At 42.6% G+C, this 22,852-nt stretch overlaps 2 protein-coding genes across 2 annotated transcripts in view; one reads left to right on the top strand and one right to left on the bottom strand.

Annotated features, from left to right (window-relative positions):
* LOC125894881 (type-2 angiotensin II receptor-like) overlaps positions 1-22,852 on the top strand; it is a 366,195-nt gene that overhangs the window by 98,433 nt on the left and 244,910 nt on the right. The gene's annotated exons all lie outside the window — the stretch shown is intronic.
* tenm1 (teneurin transmembrane protein 1) overlaps positions 1-22,852 on the bottom strand; it is a 210,995-nt gene that overhangs the window by 86,762 nt on the left and 101,381 nt on the right. The window contains exons 7-10 of the mRNA XM_049586530.1: positions 16,363-16,565; positions 9,038-9,245; positions 4,695-4,796; positions 1,654-1,848 (exon numbers count right to left, since the gene is read on the bottom strand). Of these exons, the coding sequence (XP_049442487.1) occupies positions 1,654-1,848; positions 4,695-4,796; positions 9,038-9,245; positions 16,363-16,565 (708 nt within the window). The remainder of the gene's footprint in view (positions 1-1,653; positions 1,849-4,694; positions 4,797-9,037; positions 9,246-16,362; positions 16,566-22,852) is intronic.

Here is a 22,852-nt window from a genome sequence, read left to right as displayed (position 1 = left end):
AATGTTCATCTCTGATGTTATGAAAAGGAAGAGAGGGGTAGTGCAGAAGAGACAGAGAGAGATTGTTCATATATCAGTTGTTTAGACTTTTCCTTAATTGTCTGATTTGCTCACCCGCTCTGCTTCATCATAAAAGTTTTACCAAAAAGTGCTATTTTTTCATAATACCGCACTGGTCTGCACACCCTAAAAATATGAAAATGGAAAGTAACATTTTTACATAGTAACATAGTATAGCTTTTCATTACTCTACCCACCACTGGCCTCCAGTCACAGCTGTTGCATGAAAAGATAAAACTCCATTCCATGTTTCCATTTGGGATGAAGTTAAAGTTCTTGCCGCGATACAGAGATGAAGTATAATGTTGCCATGGAGTCAGGGAATTCTGCCCAATGCTTTCTGAACTCTATTTTTGCAGCCTACATTTGTTAACATTTTGCTAAATCTGCACCATGAAAGGTCATGCTGAATTAGCTATCAGCAGCTCCTGTTTGCACTGTACCCATGGATGTATAGACAGTTGCTTTTGATGCTGCAGAAAAAGTAAATGTAATGAGAAATGATTCTGAGGCAAAATCTGAAGTTAAAAACAAGCTGGGTTTAATGTGATTTCTACATGGATTTATGGACATTTATCCTCGATGGACATCACTTGAAAGAGGAAGTTATGCAAATTCAAGCAGTATGACACTGTAAAATTATGGCACTGACAGGAAGAAGTGCAGTTTATTTATATGGAATTCATTTGAACCCAATTAAACCACGTCAATTGCGTTCATTAAAGCTGCATTAATAAAACACAACAGTGGCATACTATCACTTTAAAAAGTTGTTATGTTAGTAAACAACTGCCTATTTACCAGAGACCGTATAAAAGAAGTGGTTGTTTGGCATTTTGAGAAGTAGGGTAATTTTTGTACAGACCTTTAAGTCCAATATTCACTCTCCTTTTAGCTCTGTTTTGGTCTCTACCAACTCCTGTGGTAAATATCTGCCTCTTTTTTTTTTTTGTTTAAAGATTATTTTTTGGGCTTTTTTTTTTGCCTTTAATGAACAGGACAGAGTGAAATGGGATGAGAGAGAGAGAGTAGGAGTTGACATGCAGCAAAGGGTTGCAAGCTGGACTCGAACCTGCGACTGCTGCAGCGAGGCATCACCTCTGTACATGGGGCGCCGGCACCATCCACTACGCCACTGACGCCCCAAATATTTGCCTCTTTAACAGCTAAATGTTCCACTATGTTCACTAGCTAGCTTTTCTGTATCTGTAATAATGGTCTGGGAATAGAGGGTGTCACAGGATGTGCTGATAATAAAACCCTTTGGAGCAAAGTTGTAATTTTGGGCTATAAAAATTGAAACGAACTTGACTGATTTCACTTGACTTTTTTCAGACACGCTATAGAGCTGACAGGGTGTGCAGAGTCGGGCAATAATTCTCTGTGGGTTTGACACTACGAGGGACCTCTGTCAAGTAACGCATTGTCATTTGATATTATATAAATATTGGTAAGCACAGCTTTATATTAAATGTGTACTTTAATCAAGAATAGCAAAGTCATTTAAATGTGTGTAGGTGGAGCCATCTTTGTTGCGCAGATGTGACATTATGAGGTGTGTATCTCGACTTTCGAGAGTGTTTCACATCTTACCTTGTTCACAGTTAACCCCCTTGTAGGCTGGGCTACATATGCAGATTCCCTGGATGCAGGAGCCGTGGTTGGAGCAGGTGGGGTCGATACACTGACCTTCCTCCACATTACACTCTGCCCCCTTCCACCCTGCCAGGCACACGCACCTTCCCTTCTCATACACGCCGTTACCGCTGCACAACACAGGGCATGAATCTGCAACAGGACAAACACAGATTACGCCCACGTTCTCAGTAGTACACACATGCAAACACACACACGGAGTGCTGCAGTATATTAGCTGGGAGACCGCAGTAACCTACCGTGAGTGGGGCTACGCTCTCTTATCTCAGCTAGTGCGCGGATTCAGCAAATCCTCAAGCAGCCTCTGTCTCCCTCTCTTTCTCTCACACACACACATACACGCTCATACGCGCGTGTACACACACTCCAGCTCATCCCTCACGCTGTTTCAATTTACTCAAGCACCACCTGAGCCTGGCTACCACGGCAACCCAGGAATTGTAGAAAATCCCCCCAACGTCACCTCACTCGCTCTGAACAGGCCGTGAAAACAATCGTGAAAACGGAAGATTAGGAAAGAGAGTATTAGGGGTTTATAGAATGACGGTGGAAGGCAGAGCTATCTCCATGCAGAGATGGAGAGCTGTGTGGCTAATGTAATGACAGCCAGGTAGAATAAAGGCAGTGAGTGTCTAGTGACGCACTGACAGTTACACCCCTCCCCTCCCTTCTTATTGCAGCTGGAGGAGGTATGGCAGCTTGGGACTTCAAATGGATTAGAAAGACGATCCAGAACCAACGCCTTTTTTCTGGGATAATTTGCAGTGAAGGCCCTGTGCGTTCATGCAAGCGGGCATGTGTTATGTGTTTGTTTGATCCTTTGTTAAATCTAACACTCTGTACCCCACAGTAATAAATTCACACTTCACACTTTTTACAACTCTTGCCAAAACTCACTGTCTAACTTTTCAAACGGAGAATATTATAACGCGAGCAAATGAGCGAGGATGAGAGGAACGAATGAATAAATGATGAGCGTAAATAAATCATAGAATGTGATATCATATCAGCTGTTTCTACACAATGAGACAGATACAACTACAATGATTTTACAAAGACGGACAGAGGGAGAGAGAGAGAATGATAAACAGAGCCCGAGAGAAGAAGAGGGAGAGGGAGTGGAAAGATACAGAGATGCAGAGAGAGAAAGAAATAAAAGAGCAGTAAAGAGACAGGTAGAGCTGGGACAATGATAAGGTTGCAGTAAAAGGACGATGTTATTGGCAGCAAATCCAATGGAAAGCAAAAACAAATTGATGAATATAGCCTGCATAGCCAAACCACAGCTTAATATTCTGTGCTATAGAACTCCATTGTTATCAAAACTATTTAAAACTCATTAATGAGCCACACTGTTGCACTGCGTGACATGTTCCTTCATGAAGATGAACACGGCCATGGGAGTTTATTTTGCAGTCAATCCAACATAGTGTAAATTATTCGATAAAAGCTGGTAGTAAAATAATAGTCTGGTCTTAAAGTCATACTCACTAATCTGCTGCTGAGCTTATTTATTTATTTATTTATTTATTTATACAGGAATAGTATTTTTATTCACTAATTAATTTCAGTTGCTGCCACACTCTACCGATTTTCAAGCTGTGAAGTTACTGTCAATAAAACATATAAAGCAAATGTCTCAAATTAACATCTGGAGGGGATGTTCACGACGAGTCGCTATAAGGCTTTTAATGTGTGAGACATATGTGCCAGAAGTGTTACGTTTAATGTCAGTAGATTAACAATGCTTGAAAAACAGTAGAATGGAAGTGACGGGAAATAGTCGAATATGTTGAAGAAAAGAAACTTAAGAGAAGCAGAGTGCTGAGTGTGCATGGCTCTGTTGGTGAACTAATGGAGTTGGTGATATGGAAATGAACATTATACTGAATGTTTCAAGACAACAGGTGAAATCAGAGGAGGAGCTGAGTTTAACAGAAAACAGCAAATTAAAACAGGAAGAGGTCTTACTAAAATATGATTAAATACACTTCTGAAAAAGGGAAAACAAGACAAAGTTATGTAGAGGCCAGTTTTGAGTAAATGCCTGATTCTCTCTGCAGCTGAGGTGAAGAAAGTCTATGATACAAATGCATTTTAATGGCTGAATACAGTACCTTGAAAATGCGCTTTTTATTCAAACTACTCCAGCTGTTTTAAAGGAATACTTCACCCAAAATTGAACATTTGCATTAGAATTACTCACTCTTTGTTACAGTACATTTGTGAGGAAAGCGGTTTTTTATTTGCATGACTCTATGGTGAACGAAGAATCCAAAAACAGAGAAAGTTCTTGATGAACTGAAGTAAAGGGGGCAGTGTTTAACAACAGCAAACCTACATCAAAACATCCATTTACAACTATCACATAACTCATGCAGTGTAATCCAAGTCTCACTTATTAATTCTTTTATTTAACCCATATTTAATAAGGTAAAACAAGGTAAGTTACTAGTAGCATGCATGGGTAAGTGCACACGTTTGAACTTGGCTAATGCATTCTGTCAAGTTGCCAAAGCAAGTGTTTTAAATAGTAAGTTTTGAGTGAAAATGCATGCGTTTGCGAAGTGATGAGCAAACAACTGGGTAGAAGAGACTGGGATTATACTGCAGGAGGAATGTGAGAGTTTGTAAAAAGATGTTTTGAGAGAAATGAGGATCCCTTGTACTTCATCAAGAATTTTCTCTGTTTTTGGATTCTTCATTCAACGTGGAGGCATGTAAGAAAAACAAGGCTTTCTTCACAACTTCAGTGTAACATGAGGCGAGTAATTGATATACAAATGGTAATTTTGTTGGTGCAGTTTTCCTTTAATAATTGACTCAGCCCTACATATAAGTTTTAGAAAAGTAACTGTAGAAGTGAATGAGCTTGGGGCTGAGTGTCACAGACAGTGTACAGAGGTCAAAATGTATTTAGAGACATACTAACAAAATGCTGGTTTAGGAGTTTTCATCCTTTATCACATAGCTCTCACCTTTGGCACAATCAGGACCCAAGAAACCAGCGAAGCAGTGGCAGTGTCCAGCCACGCACTCTCCGTTTCCATTACAGTCTGTGGAGCAACCATCCATGGAGTCTGCACAACGAAACACACACACACACACACACACAAACACACACACGTTCACAAATCGGACAATCATAAAAGGCAGAGCAGAAAAAAAACAACAAAACTTGACAATATTCCACCTGTAACTCCATAAGCTGGCATAGCTCTCTGTTATTGAATGAGAGATCTGATAAGCAATGGATGGCTCCCCAGACTCGGGGGCTATATTAGATTAGTCTGATCCAGCTGCTATCACTCTCTGGGGAATGGCCAAGCACTCACTTACACTCAGTAGCACTAAGCACATTATACTGCATTACAGGTTGGAAACACACTGCACGCAAATTTACAAACATCAAGGCTTAATCAACAAACTGTTTACAAGGGCGCAGTTTGGAACGAGATTGAACAACATAAAATCTGACATTGTGAGTGCACAAGTTAGTGGAGAATGGCTAATATTGCATCGCTACAGTAGCTACACTCTCAGCGTGGCGGAGATCAATGCGATGCTTGTTCCTACTAGCGCTTTGTCTCATCTGGATACGTGTGTTTCATCATATCCCTCTGTAGGCTATATTCATTTCATCATTTTCCTCCACCGGACTTCAATTAGCTGCCATCCTTTTACCGTTCTCCTTTTCTCCCATTGATATGTCCATCATGTCAGATCTCATTCTCCGGGTACAGACAGCGTGGCAAAGATAGATAAAGAGGGAGAGCACTTTTACGCTTTTAGGACATTATATAAGTCTGCTGAGCTCTGTCAGCTCCACTCCAGATGGAAGATTCTGGTAGAGAACAGGCTGGCAGAGTTGGGAATCTGAAATGTGCTGCTGGTTGTCTTGTGCCAGGCGAGCTCTATCTAAGCTAGATAGAGTAATTAAAATGGGTGTCAAGGATGTCATCCTTTGTTTGACCCTGTGCCGTCCTGCTCTGCTCCTCTGAACAGGGATCGACTCCAGAGTCAAACCACTGCAGTCCCCTGGCTTGCTCTGCTCAGGGAGCATGGATGACAAATCCTTCTGTGGCATGCCTCGCTCACACGTGCACGCGCACATTTACAAACACATGCGCACAAAGTTATTATGTGACACAACCGCCTTGAGGCGCGTGTGACACATGCTAATGAGACAGGCCCTGCCAGTAGCCAGCAGCACAGCGTTATCCTCCACAGCAGCGCATCACTACAGAAACCAAAGTCATTTTCACCTCTGTCACCTGTCATCGTCACTCTGATGGAGAGAAGGAGTGGCAATCATCTTTTCTCCCACACAGTCAGGAGGACTCACAAACCGTTCTCCATGTGTCTCTTTCTTTCTCTTAAAAAAAAAAAAAAAAACCTCGGATACACAAATTCCAGTATTGTATCTGGCACCTGACACATGCAATGAACAAAAACTCATCTGCAAGGTCATGGAGTTCCTTTTAATCCAGAGGAGATGATGGATCCCTCAGAATGCTCAGAAGCCTGTAAGGTGCAGGGGTTGTAACAGTGATATAAGCTCTATATCTTTCAGGTCAATGTCTCGGCTATAAAAATCTCCAGGCAATTAACAGATAATGTATGGTGAGGCATGTCTTTATTTGTTACAGTATATATACAGAGAGTGTGTGTGTGTGTGTGTGTGTGTGTGTGTGAGAGCATCCGTGAGACACCCACTCGCTTCTTTCCACTGACTAAACCCTTTCCAGTTAGAAATCACTCATGCCATAAGTTATTGCAGTTAAATGCTATTATAAAATGGGTGCTTCCAGCCAAGTGATCTGATTGGTCAAATAAGCATTGCAATTGTACTTTATGAGCCTGTAAAGTTTCAGCCATGCTTTACGACCCTTGGGCTTTATGAATTTATGAAAAAAAAAAATGAAATGGCTGCTCAGCTAACTAGAAGCATCCAGCCATAAGCTAACCACTTTTTTTTTTTTGTTTATCATCTCTTTTGTTAAAAGTTCCAGCCATCTACGTGAAACTTTCTTATACTTCTTTTTTTGCTGGCCATTGTGTAAAAGATATAATATTCAAGAGGATGTGTGATGACAGCTGAAGTGTAGCAATTATGCATAATTAATAGCCCTGCAGGAAGCACCACTCTCTGCCTGGGTACAGGCTGAGCAGAATTAAAGAAGATGGGGCTGGAGTGGAGGTGGCGAAATGGCAGATATCATTAAGCAGGAGCTTTTGTGGGTCACATGTAAATGTCAATAACAGTGGAGGAGAAAAAGAAAAGGTTTTCTCTGCACCTGCTGCTGTTTTTTTCTGTACAAAATGGAGAAATATCTGTTTGAAAATTCCATTTGAATCCACATAATGATGTCTATTTTCAAATCAGCATATGTTCTCTCACTTTTTTATGTTACAAATTTAGACATTATTGCCAGAATCACTGAGAAAGGATTGTAGAGTATGGTGTATACACATACCAGCATATATTACAGTGTATATAAACCAGCATTTGCGCTTTAATTTCCCAGATGGATGCTGTGTGTGTGTGATGACAGAACAACATAATGTCCTCTGACTGATACGGGTCAACTGACCAAACACGTGGCTTTGATTGTTTTTCTTTCTTCCTTTTACCTTTATTGAGATGATGATGATTATGATGATTACCTATGACAGCGTTTTCTGTCTCATGCAATCACATATATAGAGTTCAAACACCAACGCACATGTTTCAAATATCATATGTTCCATTTTTTTCTGTGAAAACAAGTGTATTATTTTTGCACATCAGCATCATTTTATGTATTGTTTTCATATTCTTTGTGTTCTCATATTTTCCTCCTTGTCATACTCTCTATTGATTACATTATATTTTATTTATTTATTCTTACGATGGCCTTTTGCTATTCTCTTATTTATACTGTTTCTTTGTTGTATCCGGTTACTATTTGCTGCGGAAAAGCTCAATTTCCCGACAGAGATCAGCTCATTTCTCCCTCGTCTCCCCATAAAGCTCTACTCTGGGCCACAGCATACTGTGTCTCTTATTAGAATTTATTGTACTGTAGCTCAATGGTTTTGATTTTCTGCCTCCAAAACAACACAGTCTCCTTGTAACCCTAGTTACGGGTGTAAATGGGCAGTGAAATGAACTTTGACATCAATCCATTAATATTATTTTCCTCTTTCAAGCCAAATCACTTGATTAACTATTTGGGAAAACCTGCGTGGACTAAAGACTGCTATTCTGAGCCCATCTGTTGTGTCTATATTTGTTTTGATTATCAAAGGGGGAAAGCAAAGTTTTTTTGTAAACGCTGCCGTTTTCTGTTTAACTCAAAATATGGGACTCAAAATAGGTCTGGTATATTCCAGACTTTATAGACAGCACACGAGTCAACAAATGTTTGACAGCTCTGAAATAAAATCTGTGTTTAGCTGTCGCATGCTGTCAGTCATTATATAAAAGGACTCTGTCAATATGACGATGAAAGATGTCTACAGTACAATGTTTTGGCACTATGGAGCTGTTTACTGATTGGCTTACAACTTGGGCTGTTAAGAGGTTTGGTGATACACATGTTTGGCTTGTAAGCATCCAGAACGCTCGGTGCACTGTTCCTGAACATTTACTGAATAACATTAAAACTAAATAAAACATGGACACTTAAAAATCAGCGGGGCAAAAATCCCAAAATAGAGATTCATGGAGTGCTTCTCATAATATCTGTTCATCACACCATTGCATGCTTTGTAATTGCCATATCACCTGTCTGCTACATATAAATTACCAAGTCCCCCCCCGATGGTACTGTGCTACTACATTTCCCAACACTTTTTTTTGTTATTTCAACACTGTATTCTCTTAAGGACTGGTGGACAAAGTGGGAGTGAAGAAACTGCCCTGGTAATTATCCACTTGTCTATATTCAGCCACGTACTCTTGCATTATTCACATCCTTCAATTTACACTGCCATCCGTGTGTGTCATAGCAATGAGCTGCAGTTAGCAAGCCCTGTCATTACTACAGGAGCTGTCCTCCCCTCTCTAACGGCTGTTACTTGCCATGCCAAGCTCACTCTTATAATAGGAAAAGTTCCCTTCAAATGTCAATGAGTCTCAAACTACTCTTGGCCTTGTCCTTATGTTTTTTTGCATATCAACAGATGAAAGGAGAGGAAGGACAAGAGTGAACTAACCCTGAGTTACAAATAGTGACATGCACCAATAATACAATCCTGTAACCATAAAAGCAAAACTGAAAAATATTCACGGAAGAAAGACCACCAGTTTCAGCAGATTTCTAATAATCCTTCTTACCTATTGGCGTGCTGTGGAGTAACACTTGCTCCAGGTTGCGTCCGTCGTTGTACAGTGCGAGGTGCCAGGTGCCGGGGTCCATGTACTCAATGAAGCCCGTTTCTTGGAGGCCGCTCAACAGCAGGCCTTTGGGAGCTTTGGCAGTCGAGACGGGATCAGTCAAGGACCTGGGCAGCGCCTTCCCATCCAACAGTTTCACAAAGTCGAACTGGACACAATATACGGCAGCACAGTCAGATGACAACAGTATTGTCCAATTGGAATGAGCAAAGACGTGAATTTACCAAACCTGCACAAATGTTACAGGAATTTTTAAGCCAATTGTGCAGTGGTGCTTAGCTGCTGTTGGGTGAGCATTGTGAAACTGCCAACTGAATGCTACTGGAAAACCACCTGCATACAATAAGCTAGGGGAGAGCATTAGATGTGGATATCAGATGCGAATTGCTAAACAGGACTGGGGAAAAAAGGAAGGGAAATCGCCATCCATGGTAGCTCTGTCCTCTATCAGACATGTTCCACAGCAGCTGGTTCAACAACTCAACATGCTGCTAATAGCAGAGGCAGACTTTACCACCTAGGTTTTCAAATGGAACAGACTATTATTTCATTTGTCTAAACCTTTCTATGCTTCTTTCTCACCCTCTTTAACTTTCCCCACCACCCTCGTCTCTCCCGCCCCTCTATCCTACAACCTCCTTGAACTAGCAAGCACTCGCTGAGTCTTATTCCCCCTGAGGGCTGTGTGTCACACGAGTGTCAAAAACAGCTAATTAGACCTCTTCATGCAGGCGAGAGCAGGGGCGCACTGATGTTAAAAAGCAGATGACTCAGTGTGTGTTGTATTTTTGTCTGTATACTTGCTTCTTGCATGGCACAATGCTGTTCTACACGGTGTAATACGTTCGCGTGCGTGCATTGTTTCTGGAAACGAGTCTGAGACACATTTCATCTACACTAAGCTGACTAAATCAGAAATGGCTGTTTCCCTATGAGGACGACATGTGTCCACACTTTCTGAGTTGTTTCTGTGAAGATCATGTCCACATGGGGAAAATGGCGATATCTTGTCTTCTTTCATTGACGAAAAACTAAATTTTGCATCACAGTCAACATCAGGCAGTATGACAGATGAAGCCTGAATACTCTGCACCTCTGTTTTCAATCATCTCTTACGCTGGGTTTTAATACAGCCGATCTCACAATTTAATTGTTCTCGTTTACATATTTTCTGTTTCTGTTTCTGACAGAACAAGTATAAAACAGTGATTTGTTCATGGATCATAAATGCTACCTGTTAAACAGACAGACAACAATTCTTGTTCTGCTGCACTCAGATGTTGATCAAATCGTTACTCTGTGCTTGCAAACGTGTCTGACAAAACAAGCATAAATACAGTTTATTGGCACCTGTGCTGTGTGATTGCCTTTGCTGGCATTTAAAAGGAATAATCACAGATTGGGTTAGAGGTGACAGGAAGTTGTTTTCCTTACATCCTCCTGCTACACAACCCCCTGACCTTTCTGAGCAGGCATACAGTTGGTCTTGGGAATTAAATGCAGGCCAGTCATGTGTGTCTATTTGCCATTCTCTCAGTGCTTTCCAACATCCTTAGTACCTAGAGATGTCCAGTGCACATCAGAACAAATCCTTAACACCAGATCTTCTGACTGAACTTCAGCCCCTTTCCCACTGAGTGAAAAACTCACTAACATCTGGCCATTTAATGGGACAAACTACAAACAGCATTCCTGCATTCTGGCACCCTTGGGTCAAATGACTCCGCAGTGGTCACAAGTGTTTATCTGCTTCAGCTCTGACTGGCTCCGATCAGCAGTGATGGAAATGCGACACCCAGGTGGACGCAGTCATTTTAACCCCTTTGTCAGCGCAATGCAACTACAGGTGGCAACAAAGTACCATCAGCCTCCGTCCAAACAGTGCTCAAACATTGTTTAAAATTTAGTCTTCACTAAGTTTGAGAGTGTAAGTAAGTAAGAAATATAAAAAAGAACTAACCACTGTGACCTTCTCCACTGGCCTCCATGCTGCTTTCTACCGTTTACTAACCTGTTTTTCGGCCCTTGCGTGGTGTTGAATCTGACCCACCGGGACAAAAACCCAAAACAAACAAACAAACAAACAAACAAAACTCTACTGGCAATGGGAAAGCAGTCAAACACCTATTTTTAATAGCCTTTCCTACAATTAAAAAACCTGCATACACATGCTAATTTTGGTTGGAAAATGGATATTACCATACTAAATTTGCCATTGACCAAATCAGAAGCTTTTAGTCTGAGATCCCCGTTTCCAGCTCAGCCATGATACATACAGTTCTTCCTGGTTAAAAGCTGAGAACCACAGAAACAATCATAATGTTATAACTCTGCTGCAGGGGGGCTGCTGAGCTACAATATTAACTCTCTTCTTTCTAACCTCAGCTGGACTTTGGAGATGTTTTGTTTATAAATGCTTCAGCTCACTCTCTCCATCTGTTGGACCTTGAGATTTATAACTGGTTGTAAAAACCTTGCACGCCATTGTACTTGGTATTCTTTAGTCAGCTGGTTATCATAATAGGCGCACAGAATTTTCCAGTGGTATATCTTCATTTATAAAGCCATCCTTGGACTGCTGCCTACTTATTTATCTACTTACACGTCTCATAAACAGTGCTGTCAAAGCCTATGCTCCCAGAGCTTCAACAATCCCTCCATCCCCTCAGTCCATACAGAATTACTCCTACTCTTCTCCTTTAACCTGGAGCACACCACAGCAGGAACTGAAGCTGCATGATTCCCTGAGGAGATTTTGAACTACTTTTAAGAAATCTGGAGAGTGTCTCTTGACTTTTGTTCTTGTACATAGTTTTGAGACAGACACGTTGGCACTTTTTCACTCACCATTTTACAATTTGTGTCTTGTTTTGTACTTTTATGAAGGCCCTGATTGTCTATAACTTTGAGCGTCATTCAAAAAAAGACACTGTTTTTTTCTTGTTTTTATTCATATCCATGATTTGTTCTTATTTTGTTAACACCCATTGATTTCTGGGATTCACTGATGCTTTCTTATTTTTGCTTTTCTCTTAGGTAAAAGCAAAGTAAAACATTTTGTTTTCAAGGTCCACAAATTGTTGTCAAACGGAAAAATATGTTTTATATTTGAGGAGCATTTAACAAAAATGCACAAATATCATATTATCTCATTTTAATGATGTTTTATGGTATTTGCAATGATTTGATTTTTAAATTTCATTGCCAAATATATACTTCTATACTTGGTCCACTGCTCCTCATTACTGTTAGCTAAGACACTGTAAATCCCTCTGCTGACCAGTGGTCATATGTAACAAAGAACATTTACTCAAGTACAGTAGCCAAGTACAAATTTGCTGAACTTTTTCTTTACTTGAGTATTTTAATCTCAAGCCACCTTCTATGTCCACTCCACTACACTGCAGATGTTTTTCAGTAACACCAGTACTGGCACTCTGGAAAATCACATTTGCTTTGTTTAAGTTTATTTAACAATGTGTCAGTTTCACCACTGCAACAGTTCTCTTTCTTACAGCCTTTTTTTGGTGGCACCTCTCCATTTCTTTGGCAGGTGCCAGAGTAGTTGCACACAGTACAACACCTGCAATTGTATAGTGTTGAGGGGGTGTTACCTGTGCTAACAGAGGGCTTATGATCAAGTGGGAATTATCATTCAGCACAGCCGAGTAAGAACAAATTTGAATGGTTTGAATGGAAAAGAAGAGTTTTCTACATCTTAAGCTGACTTTTCTTACATTTTCTCTTACAGAAAATTTAAAGAAAATATGAGAAACTTAAGAGAATGTTGCTGCACGATGCCCAGTCTGTCATATTGCTGTTATATCAACCAAGTCTCTGTTGAGAATGAGACCCCATGTCTCAGTGAGATTACCTGTTTAGAATAAGGTTAAAGGAAGAAATAAAAAATAACCAATGCTTGTGCAGGCCTGGTTTTGTACAGCAACATACTGAACTGATGACAGTGATAATCATTAAATGTAAGATGTATGAACAGCGATATGTTCCCTTACTGTTGTGCATACTGATGTACACTTGAATGGTGATGCAATCACTTAGCTTAAAAGATGAACAAACTAGAAGGTCAGCGACCATTAATCTTTGAACGCAACTGAACAAAATTATTTCAATCAGCAAGGTTATTTGCAATTTCCATCTCTATAGCTACAATAAACCTACAGGCAATCTGACTGGAGATAAAACAAACAATTAGAGATGACCTACTCCACATATGTTCATATTGGCTGAAATTGTTACTCACTATAACACACTGTCAGGTTGAGAGAGCATGCAGACAAAGTTGAGCGCGCTCAAAGCAGGGATGCTGAGAGTGTTAGGATTGCACTTGTGTTTTTCCTTTCCTCCTGCCCCCCCCCCCCCCCCCCCCTGTCAGCAGGAGCAGGCAAGGCGTGGCTTCTTCTACTCACCTGCAGGCAGTCAGCAATCACCCCTCACCCGCCTCACCTCTTCCAAGCTTTCTTTCAGTTGGTCCCCTGACGCTGAGAAGGCCTTCCTCCATTTGAAAAGTCTGTTCACCTCTGCGCCTGTTCTCTCTCAGCCCAACACCAGTGAACAGTTCATCGTTGAAGTCGATGCTTCTGATACTGGGGTGGGGGCTATATTAAGCCAACGCTGCGGTCCTGACAATCGGCTACATCCCTGCGCCTTCTTCTCCAGACGTCTCTCTCCGCCGGAGCGTAACTATGACGTGGGCAACCGTGAGTTGCTGGCTGTCAAGTTGGCTTTGGAGGAGTGGAGGCACTGGTTGGAGGGGGCGGAGCAGCCGTTTGTCGTTTGGACTGATCATAAAAACTTGGCGTACATTAAGTCTGCTAAGAGACTAAATTCCAGGCAGGCTAGATGGGCACTCTTCTTCAGTCGGTTCAACTTCACCATTACGTATCGTCCTGGCTCTAAGAATACTAAACCTGATGCTCTCTCTCGTCAGTATTCTGACCCTGAATCCAGTCCTGCCCCGGAGTCCATCCTCCCTGACGAGCGTGTGGTAGCTGCTTTAACCTGGGGCATCGAAAAAGTTGTCAGAGATGCCCAACTTCAGGACCCTGATCCAGGTAACGGTCCTGTAAACCGTCTGTTTGTGCCCCCCTCTGTCCGATCCCAGGTTCTGCAATGGGCTCATACCACTCGATTCTCCTGCCACCCTGGTGCTAAGCGTACCTCAGCTGTCCTCAAGAGGCATTTCTGGTGGCCCGCAATGGATGTTGACACCCGGGAGTATGTGACTGCCTGCACAGTCTGCGCCCGCAGTAAGACCCAACATCTGTCACCTGCTGGACTTTTACGCCCTCTGCCCATTCCTAGCCGCCCTTGGTCCCACATTGCTTTGGACTTTGCCACTGGCCTGCCTGACTCCCAAGGTAACTCAGTCATACTCACAGTAGTTGACAGGTTTTCTAAAGCAGCCCACTTTATTGCTCTCTCAAAGCTACCTTCAGCAATGGAAACAGTTAACCTGTTAACTGAACATGTCATAAAGTTACATGGGATTCCCTCTGATATTGTCTCTGACCGCGGCCCTCAATTCATCTCTCAAGTTTGGAGGGGGTTTTGTAAGGCTTTAGGGGCTACAGCCAGCCTGTCATCAGGTTTTCATCCTCAGACCAATGGCCAATCTGAGAGAGCAAATCAAGAGTTAGAAGCTGCTCTACGTTGCATGACCTCTGCTAACCCTTCTTCCTGGAGTTCCATGTTGCCTTGGATTGAATATGCACACAATACTCTGCCTTGCTCTGCCACCGGACTGTCACCTTTTGAAGCCTCTCTAGGTTATCTGCCTCCTTTGTTCCCGGACCATGAGGTGGAGTTGGCTGTTCCTTCGGTCCAGGCCCACGTTCACCGCTGCAAGGAGGTTTGGACCCAGACCCAGAGGGCACTTGAACGTTCCCAGCAAAGTGCCCAGGACACTGCTAACCGCCGGAGGAGGCCAGCCCCCCAGTATCAACCAGGTCAGTCGGTGTGGCTGTCAACTCAGAGCATTCCACTTCATGTTGAATCCCGTAAGCTCTCTCCTTGTTTCATTGGTCCATTCCCCATCTCGGAAATAATCAACCCTGTTGCAGTAAAGCTTTCTCTACCCAATAATATGAGGATCCACCCTGTGTTCCATGTTTCTCAACTCAAACCAGTGTCTACCAGTGTGCTGTGTCCTCCTGCTGATTTCCCCCCTCCCCCCCGTATACACTTGTGTTTTTCCTTTCCTCCTGTACCCCCCCCTCCCCTCCCCCCTCCCCTCCCTTTCTGTCAGCAGGAGCAGGCAAGGCGTGGCTTCTTCTACTCACCTGCAGGCAGTCAGCAATCATCCTCTCACCTGCACACATTCTGCAATCATTCTGCAATCACCCTGGTGTATATAGATCGGCTCTTCCCTTCAGTCATCGCCAGTTCGTTGTAAACCCCTCGTGGTAATGTTCTCAGCCTCGGTCTTGTACCAGCTCTGTATGAGTTTTGTTCTTGTTGTACGTTCTTGGCTCCTGACTCCGTTCTCCTCTGTTGCAGCCGCCTTCACTCCACTGCTGACCTGCCTCGCCTGCCACCGCCTTCACCTGCTGCACTCCAGCCTCAACCAGCAAACCCCTCAACTGTCTGCCCTGCTCCAACTCCGACATCCAATCTTGGAATACTCACCCTGCTACTGCCAAGCTCCAGCTTCTCCCCTCTGGACCTCCCCTGCCTCTGTCAAGCTCCGTCCGTCCGTCCCCCCCTCCCTCTGGACCTGCCTATCACTGGTACCCGCCAGTGTTAAGCCAGCCAAGCTCGTGGTCCTGTGGCAGTGTCCCCGCCTTTCACACCAGAGACCCGGGTTTGAAACCCACACAGGACACTAGTTTCAAGATTTCTTTGTGAATAAATTTGTTGAACTGAGCTCTGCGGTTTTTGCATTTTTGAGTCCTCCTTTCGTTCTTGAGTTTAACAGAGAGCAGCCGAGACACTGTGTGTGGATGTTGTTGAGCACAGAGTAGATTGTTGTTTGTTCAAATTAAATAATTCTTTGCAAGATAATATTTTCTCTACAAAATCTAGTTTATACAACAAATATAACGCCATGTACATAATTGTCTTCGAAGAACCACTTAACTTGAGGCTAGAATTTACACATTTTTGTACAGTCAGCTCACTCAAAAACAGCCTTAGCGTGGATGAAAGACCAGAGAGAAAAAGGTGCATTAGTGTGGATGTGGTCTGTGGTACCGCAGCAAACAAACCCATCTGGGTGAACAGCATGCTACGACAGGAGCCTCCTTTACCTGAGTGTGTGTAGGCGGTATATTCCTGCGTCCGTAGACCCCCAGCAGTGCGTTGTGTGAGAGAGACAGGTTGAACTTGATGTAGGTCGGATGGTGCACGGTCATATGAAACCTCCAAAAAAGTCCCGGTGGGATTGCCTGGCTCTGCTGGGTTCCAACATCGACCTCGCCACGGTCGATGGCCCGGCCTCGCACCCATTTCTCTGCAGGTAAAAACCACAGATAGGGAATATTGTTAAGTCACATACTGCAGATTTGTCAGGGCAGACAGGGAGTTCTTTTCTGTATCAGAAGGAGCAATTAATAACCAACCTGATGTCTTCAAACGTCAGAGTGATCAGCTGCCCTGCTAATGAAGTGAGACTGAATAGACATCAGGAATGACTGATCGCTGGTGAAAATCCTGCTTTTCAAGAGACCCTGCTTTAGCAATGCTTTGGATAGGCTCTGCATAGAGATGAACTGCTTTGGAAAGGAAGTGTTTTGTCTGAGAGCTGTCTACTGGGGCTTTGTCATGTGCTATATTAGCATCTTCTAACAAGAAAGGAAGAGTGTGTGTGTGTGTTAGCATGTGTGTGTGTGTATGAAAGGAGAGAGAGACAGAAAGGTGGATGAGGGAAAGTGAGGGGGACAGGGGCACGCACGCATTCACAAACAGCGTCACGGCACACAGATAGTGTCTTGAGCGAGAGCATGTCTTTGTGTGTGAAGAGAATAGGTCTTTCCAACAGTCCCCTGGCCATCAGCTCCTCTCTTCTCCATAAGCCTTTATCAACCACCAGGCCCAAGCCTTTTGTGTAGGGGAATAGGCGAGGCTCTCCAGCCCTCTTTGTGTCGGCCTTTATGGAGAGATATATCTCTGCTTCTAAACTAAGATGGAGAAAATATGGTGACAGAGGGGAGCCAGCCGATCGTTACGGCCACAAAGGCAGAAGAACAGTTAGGGGCAGATTCATGGACGAGGCCACTCGCTCTCAATCTATAATGCCTGCAGCTTTACCACTCCATTATGGCGACACCGTGCCCACCCACAGGCTAGCCGACATATATCACATGTATTGTCACACAGATAGGGAGGTGGAGAGTGCACGGCCGGTGAGTAGCTCCTGTTTCTACTGACGCTGGTCCTTTTTAGATGTGCCCACGGCATGGCTCTGGGGATGGCAATGTTGGCCTGTTCTGTCAGTCACTCGCTTAGTTCACCACTTTAGTTGAGACCGAAATGTCTCAACAATTATTTGATGCAATTTTGTACAGACATTCATGGTGCCAAGAGGATGAATCCTAATCACTCCAGTGATCTGCCTGACTTTTTATCTAGCACTAACATGTGGTTCACATTTGTCATTTTGAGTGAAATGTCTTGCCAACTATTGGATGGATGGCCGTGAGGATATATTTTAATTACTTTGGGGATCCCTTACAGGTTCTGTTTATGACATTCAGAGTGTTATTATACCAGCAAACAAGTAATTTCTATGTAAGGATGCAGTGAATTAATGGCATCCTGAGCAAAGAATGAAGTCACGCTCCCTAATGTGTGCTGTAATCTGAGCTTCTTTGGACTTTGCCACATGTGCATGTTAGTGAATGTGAGTCCCAGTGTGTGTATCCCACTGGCTAGCCAAATGCGGCACTGTGCTCATGGTGGTTACTGCTGAAAACGGCAACGCGTTCGGTTCTTTCCCAGGTTGATACCTTTAGCTCTGTCAGCAGTATAGTTGTTGCTGGCACCATTCACGTTGCTAGCACAGTTAGCTGCCACCTCCTGGCTAAGCCATCTCCATGCTGAGAGTAATGTGCAGACAATCTAAGCTCAGACTCCAAATCATAGACATGCTCTGAAGATCATAAACAGTTAATTTACTTTTTTATTTTGTGCAATCATCAGGTCAGAGTTTTAATTTGTTAAATACTTAAGTTTATGACCACACAACCGCACAAATCATTGCAATTCTATTAGCCTTAGTTGTAATTTTTTGCTTAATCCCAAATATTAGGATGCTAACATACTAACCTAAGACAGTGAACATAGTAATCACTACACCTGCTAAACAGCATGTTCATTGTCACTGCAAGCTTGTTAACACACTGGTGTTATCATTTAGCTATTTATATTCTTTAACATGGCTTTACACTCTTTGTCTTCATTCTCTCTTTCTCCCACCAAAACTCTTACTTTTAAGACCTTCCCACACAAATTGTCAAATATCATGTTACTAAAAGCATCGGACGTTGCTTTTATCTTCTATCTCTTTATCTTCTTCCTCTTTGGACTATGGGATCGAAAAAAGTAAATTGATTAATTGGTTAATTGATTGAACTAGTCTGAGCTGACACATAGAGGAAGGGGATAAAAGACAAAGGGAGAGAAATATAATGGGGGGGGGGCTCTGAGAACAAAAAGAGAGTTCAAAAAGGTTTGTAATGAAAGCAAAAAAAGAGACAGGTGTCCTGTGAGAAGCCCAAATTGTCCCTGTACTAAAAACCTCTACCAAACAGAATAAAAGCAGCTTGGCAGAACTAAGGTATGCATTCCTGCCGAGTCTACCTCAGCAGTCTATTCCTTTTAATGCTAATCCTCAGTCCTCTGCCTCGCCACAAAAAAATAAAGGCCAGCAGAGGGATGGATGTCCCGAGGAAAGCAGCCTTTTATTCAACAATAGATGAATGGGACATGAATAGGGCATGGCAGTTGGCAGAACACTGGCAGGCAGACAGGCGCGCAGGCGGGCCGGCAAGCAGGCTGACGGGCAGATGAGCAGCCAGGTCCTTCTGATGCTAATTACTGTATAGCGCCTCTCCTAGTCTGATGTAACACGGGGACAGAAAGCTGCGCTCAGGTCAGCCGCGAGGATGGGTGAGGGTTGTGTGGGAGACAGGGGGGGTTGGGGAGTTGTAGAAAGGCAGACGAGGGGGTAGAGAAGAGACGAGAGGACTATGTCCAAAGAAGAGGTGGCGGGTGTCAAGTTACAGCTGCTGATGCAAGAAAGAAGAAAAACCCTCCTTGCATGTCTCGCTCCTTCTGTCTCAACAGTAGAGCATAATATTGCAGTTTCAGTGAAAAGAGGGGAGGACTGAGGCATTTTGGGAGTCCCGCAGAAACCAGACGTATCGTATGGTGACTAGGGCTCCCCGAGGCCTTCCCAGCTGCTCAGATTACCGCTGTCAATCAATGTGTTCCACCAGCATCGTCGCCCCGTGTATCTCAGCACAAAACCTGAGACCATTCTTTGAAAATATCTTTCAAAACAGAAAATCCCTGTTTATTCCTACTTGGCAGGCAAAAGAGACGCTAGCTTAAACAAGCCAATATGCGAGTGGGGAGGTAAAACTCCTTCACACCTTGCTATCTTGTGGCTTTAATAAGCAAAAAGCAGCTTGAAATTCACACTTGCTATCGGTTACTTACAATAAAAATAAAAATAAATGGCATCGCATAAATCTCCTCTTGTGCTTTTCATCATTAGTTGGCAGCAGAGGCAAGTTGTAAGCAAGAAAGTGTATTAAGGTTTATTTCAAAAATGTTGAGCTTGTTTAAAGAGGCAATGAAAGCGTTGCATGGCTTATTCATGTCTGCCATCAAGCACTACGTGCCCTTGATGGAAATGATAGAGGGTTGGTGGGCAGGTCTGCTTAGAACCAACATTCTGTACAGTGTAATAATGATGCTACCTCAGCCAATTATTGTAGTAGTGCGGCATGGTGTGCACATAACACAGCTAATGCCCTCATTGACATGACTCACCTGCAATATACAACACATATTGCACATATAAGCAATAGTTTCTCCTAGATTAGCCCTTGAAAGGTTCCAGTGCCAGAGGACATCTGGATTCGGATGGTTTTGGATTTCTTCCGTGTCTAATGACTAGCTAACATCTCTATATCGTCATCCTTCATCTTTATTACAAGGTGTGTGATTCTAAAAGTCCGTGTAAGTTTGCTCATCTGTCTGTTGTGTGTCTCTGAGTGTTTTGTGTGTCTAGTGTGTGTGTGTGCGCCAGGCCAGCGAAAGAGATGAGCTACATTAGGACTTGGGACACAAGGTCTAATTAATTTCTCTTGCCTACGGGTTATTCAGGTAAAACAATTACACCTGTAATCTATTTTCAAAGGAACTAAACTGTCTTTGCAATTAATGTTATTATCCCTCAGATTCTAATGAAGCGAGAACAGACTAAAAGTGCAGCCAGGGTCTTGGTGACGGGACATGTCTAGGGGGACCAGAACTGTGTGTGTGCGCGTGCGAGTGTTAGTTGATATTGAAGGCCCAAGTGTGTGAATCCCACACACATTGGTGCAGACAACATTAATAGTGTTCCAAATGCAAGAGAGATTGAGTTTGCCGCAGGATGAATAAAAATATCACAATGGGCAAGGTCTCTATAATTACTTGGATTCAATTAAGGGCCTTTTGAGCAGTTGGTTTAATAAGCTTTCAGCCGCCTCTCTCCACTGTGCAGCCTAATGAGTGTCAGTCAGAGTCAGGAGAAGATAATGCTCTTGGCCTTAGGGCCTTCCATTACTCTCTCGTCCTCACCTTCTACCATCTGGCCTCGGGCTATGTCTGTGACAGACAAGTCTGGCTTTCCACAAACTCATCCCTTCCATGTAACTCTGAGTGCACTTACATTGTTACACCTGTAATATGTGTTGTATAAAATGACACATGGAGCAAGCACTTATGCTTTTTTTTTTTCCCTCTGCTAAGCTCACACTAATCAAGTCAGGGCAGAGGCCTGTGAGGAGCAAACTAGAGCTCAGATCTAAGACCAAAATCCACAAGTTTTTTAGTCTACTTTGCTGACAATGACTGTACTGTATATAAAGACGGACGGCATCACAGCTTCCCAAAAGTGAAGCCAAGACATCTCGATCACCCCCTGGTGGCTAGAAGATGGTTTCTGTCATTTAAGGGAGTTCTCATCACACCGCTGTATGTTCAAATGTTCACTTTTCTAACAGGTTTGGTTGTAACTAGTAATTTGAAGCTATAATAAAGGAGGTTTGACGTTGTCATTGACAGCTGTGTGTGTCAATTGATGTGCTTGCAAACAATAGCACTACTTGCATTGAGTCAGATTGGTGTATGGGCTGAAACACGATACCATGGCTCTACTTCCCAGTCGTTACTACTGATGTCGTCAGCGCAACATTGCAGTGCCTGAATCTGGGCTATTTTGGCCTCAGTTTGGTACAGGGAGGAGGTGGAGAGGCACTGTCAGTCTTAAAATACAGTCTATGCTCTCTACTCTCTGAAAACTGATTTTCCCAATCAGAGTCAGACTATGAGTTATGAAATCACAACTGGCCACACAATTTTCGGCCACAGTTTGAATAATAAGATTTCTGCGATTCCTTTTTTTCTCCTGCGTCTCCTCAGTGGTCTTACAAGGTAATATCAAAACCAGATTGTGATGCCTTAATGTGGTCATGAGATTGAACTTTCCTTCCAAAATTGTTTCATTTGAAGGATTTGTAAAAGTCCTTAAGTATCCAGTGTTTCACAAGAAAGAAGAACTTATAGAAAAGTAAAAAAAAAAAATAAAAAAAAATAAAAAAAAATTGTGTGACAGAAATATGTTTTTCCTTGTTCGTCTTTTAATGATGTTGTGATCCCACAGATTTATGTTGGATCCCTGAAACGTCTGTATCTGTTATAGATAAATGCTTGAAAAATTGAGGCCAAGTTGTTTTAAAGAGTCCAGAGTGTGAGGTTTAGGGGCATCCATTGGCAGAAATGGAATATAATACTCATAACTATGTTTTCATTAGTGTGTACTCACCTGATAATAAAAATTGCTGTGTTTTCTTAACCTGTGAATGAGCCCTTTTTATCTACATACAAAGTGAGTCCTCTTCTAAGGAGCCCGCCATGACGAATGGAACACTGGGTCTAGATAGGGCCATTCACGCTTTCACATTCACTTTGGCCACTGTAGCTCTCCTACATGCTTGGCACACTGGAGGAGTTTCAGTTCTGCAACTACACAAGTAGATGCCACTAATATACTAGCTCTCAAAATAAAAGTTAAAAAAGTAAAAAGTTATATGCTACACTGCAATGTTGTTAATCCTGAAGCATCAATAGCATTTTAATGTTGGAGCAAGACAAGGTGGAGCTACAGTAATTTCGACTGCAGTGCTTTTTATACCATTAGAGGGTTCAATATAGAAAAAAATAGTTGTATTGCCTACGCTCATGTTTTTTTTATCCAAGATCTTGATATGTTACAGAACTTGTAACATTTTACTCTGAACTGTAGTACAGTATAAGTGGCGTAAAATGAAAATACCAGCAAAGTGCAAATACTCCAAAACCCCATTTAACCCCTTTTGGTACTCTATGGCAAAAGCAGTAGTAGTAAATATTTTTTCATCAAAAAGGAAGTTTGAGTCTGTTTACCAAGAAGATAAAAATTGACTTTGATTTTTTTTGCCTTTGATGTCAGACATCAATCTACTACTTTCAAATGTCAAGAGTGAA

Source organism: Epinephelus fuscoguttatus, linkage group LG9 (genome assembly GCF_011397635.1).
Source record: "Epinephelus fuscoguttatus linkage group LG9, E.fuscoguttatus.final_Chr_v1".
Classification (NCBI taxonomy): Eukaryota; Metazoa; Chordata; class Actinopteri; order Perciformes; family Serranidae; genus Epinephelus; species Epinephelus fuscoguttatus.
Note: the sequence above shows the minus strand (reverse complement) of the source record. Positions and strands in the feature narration are given on the sequence as shown.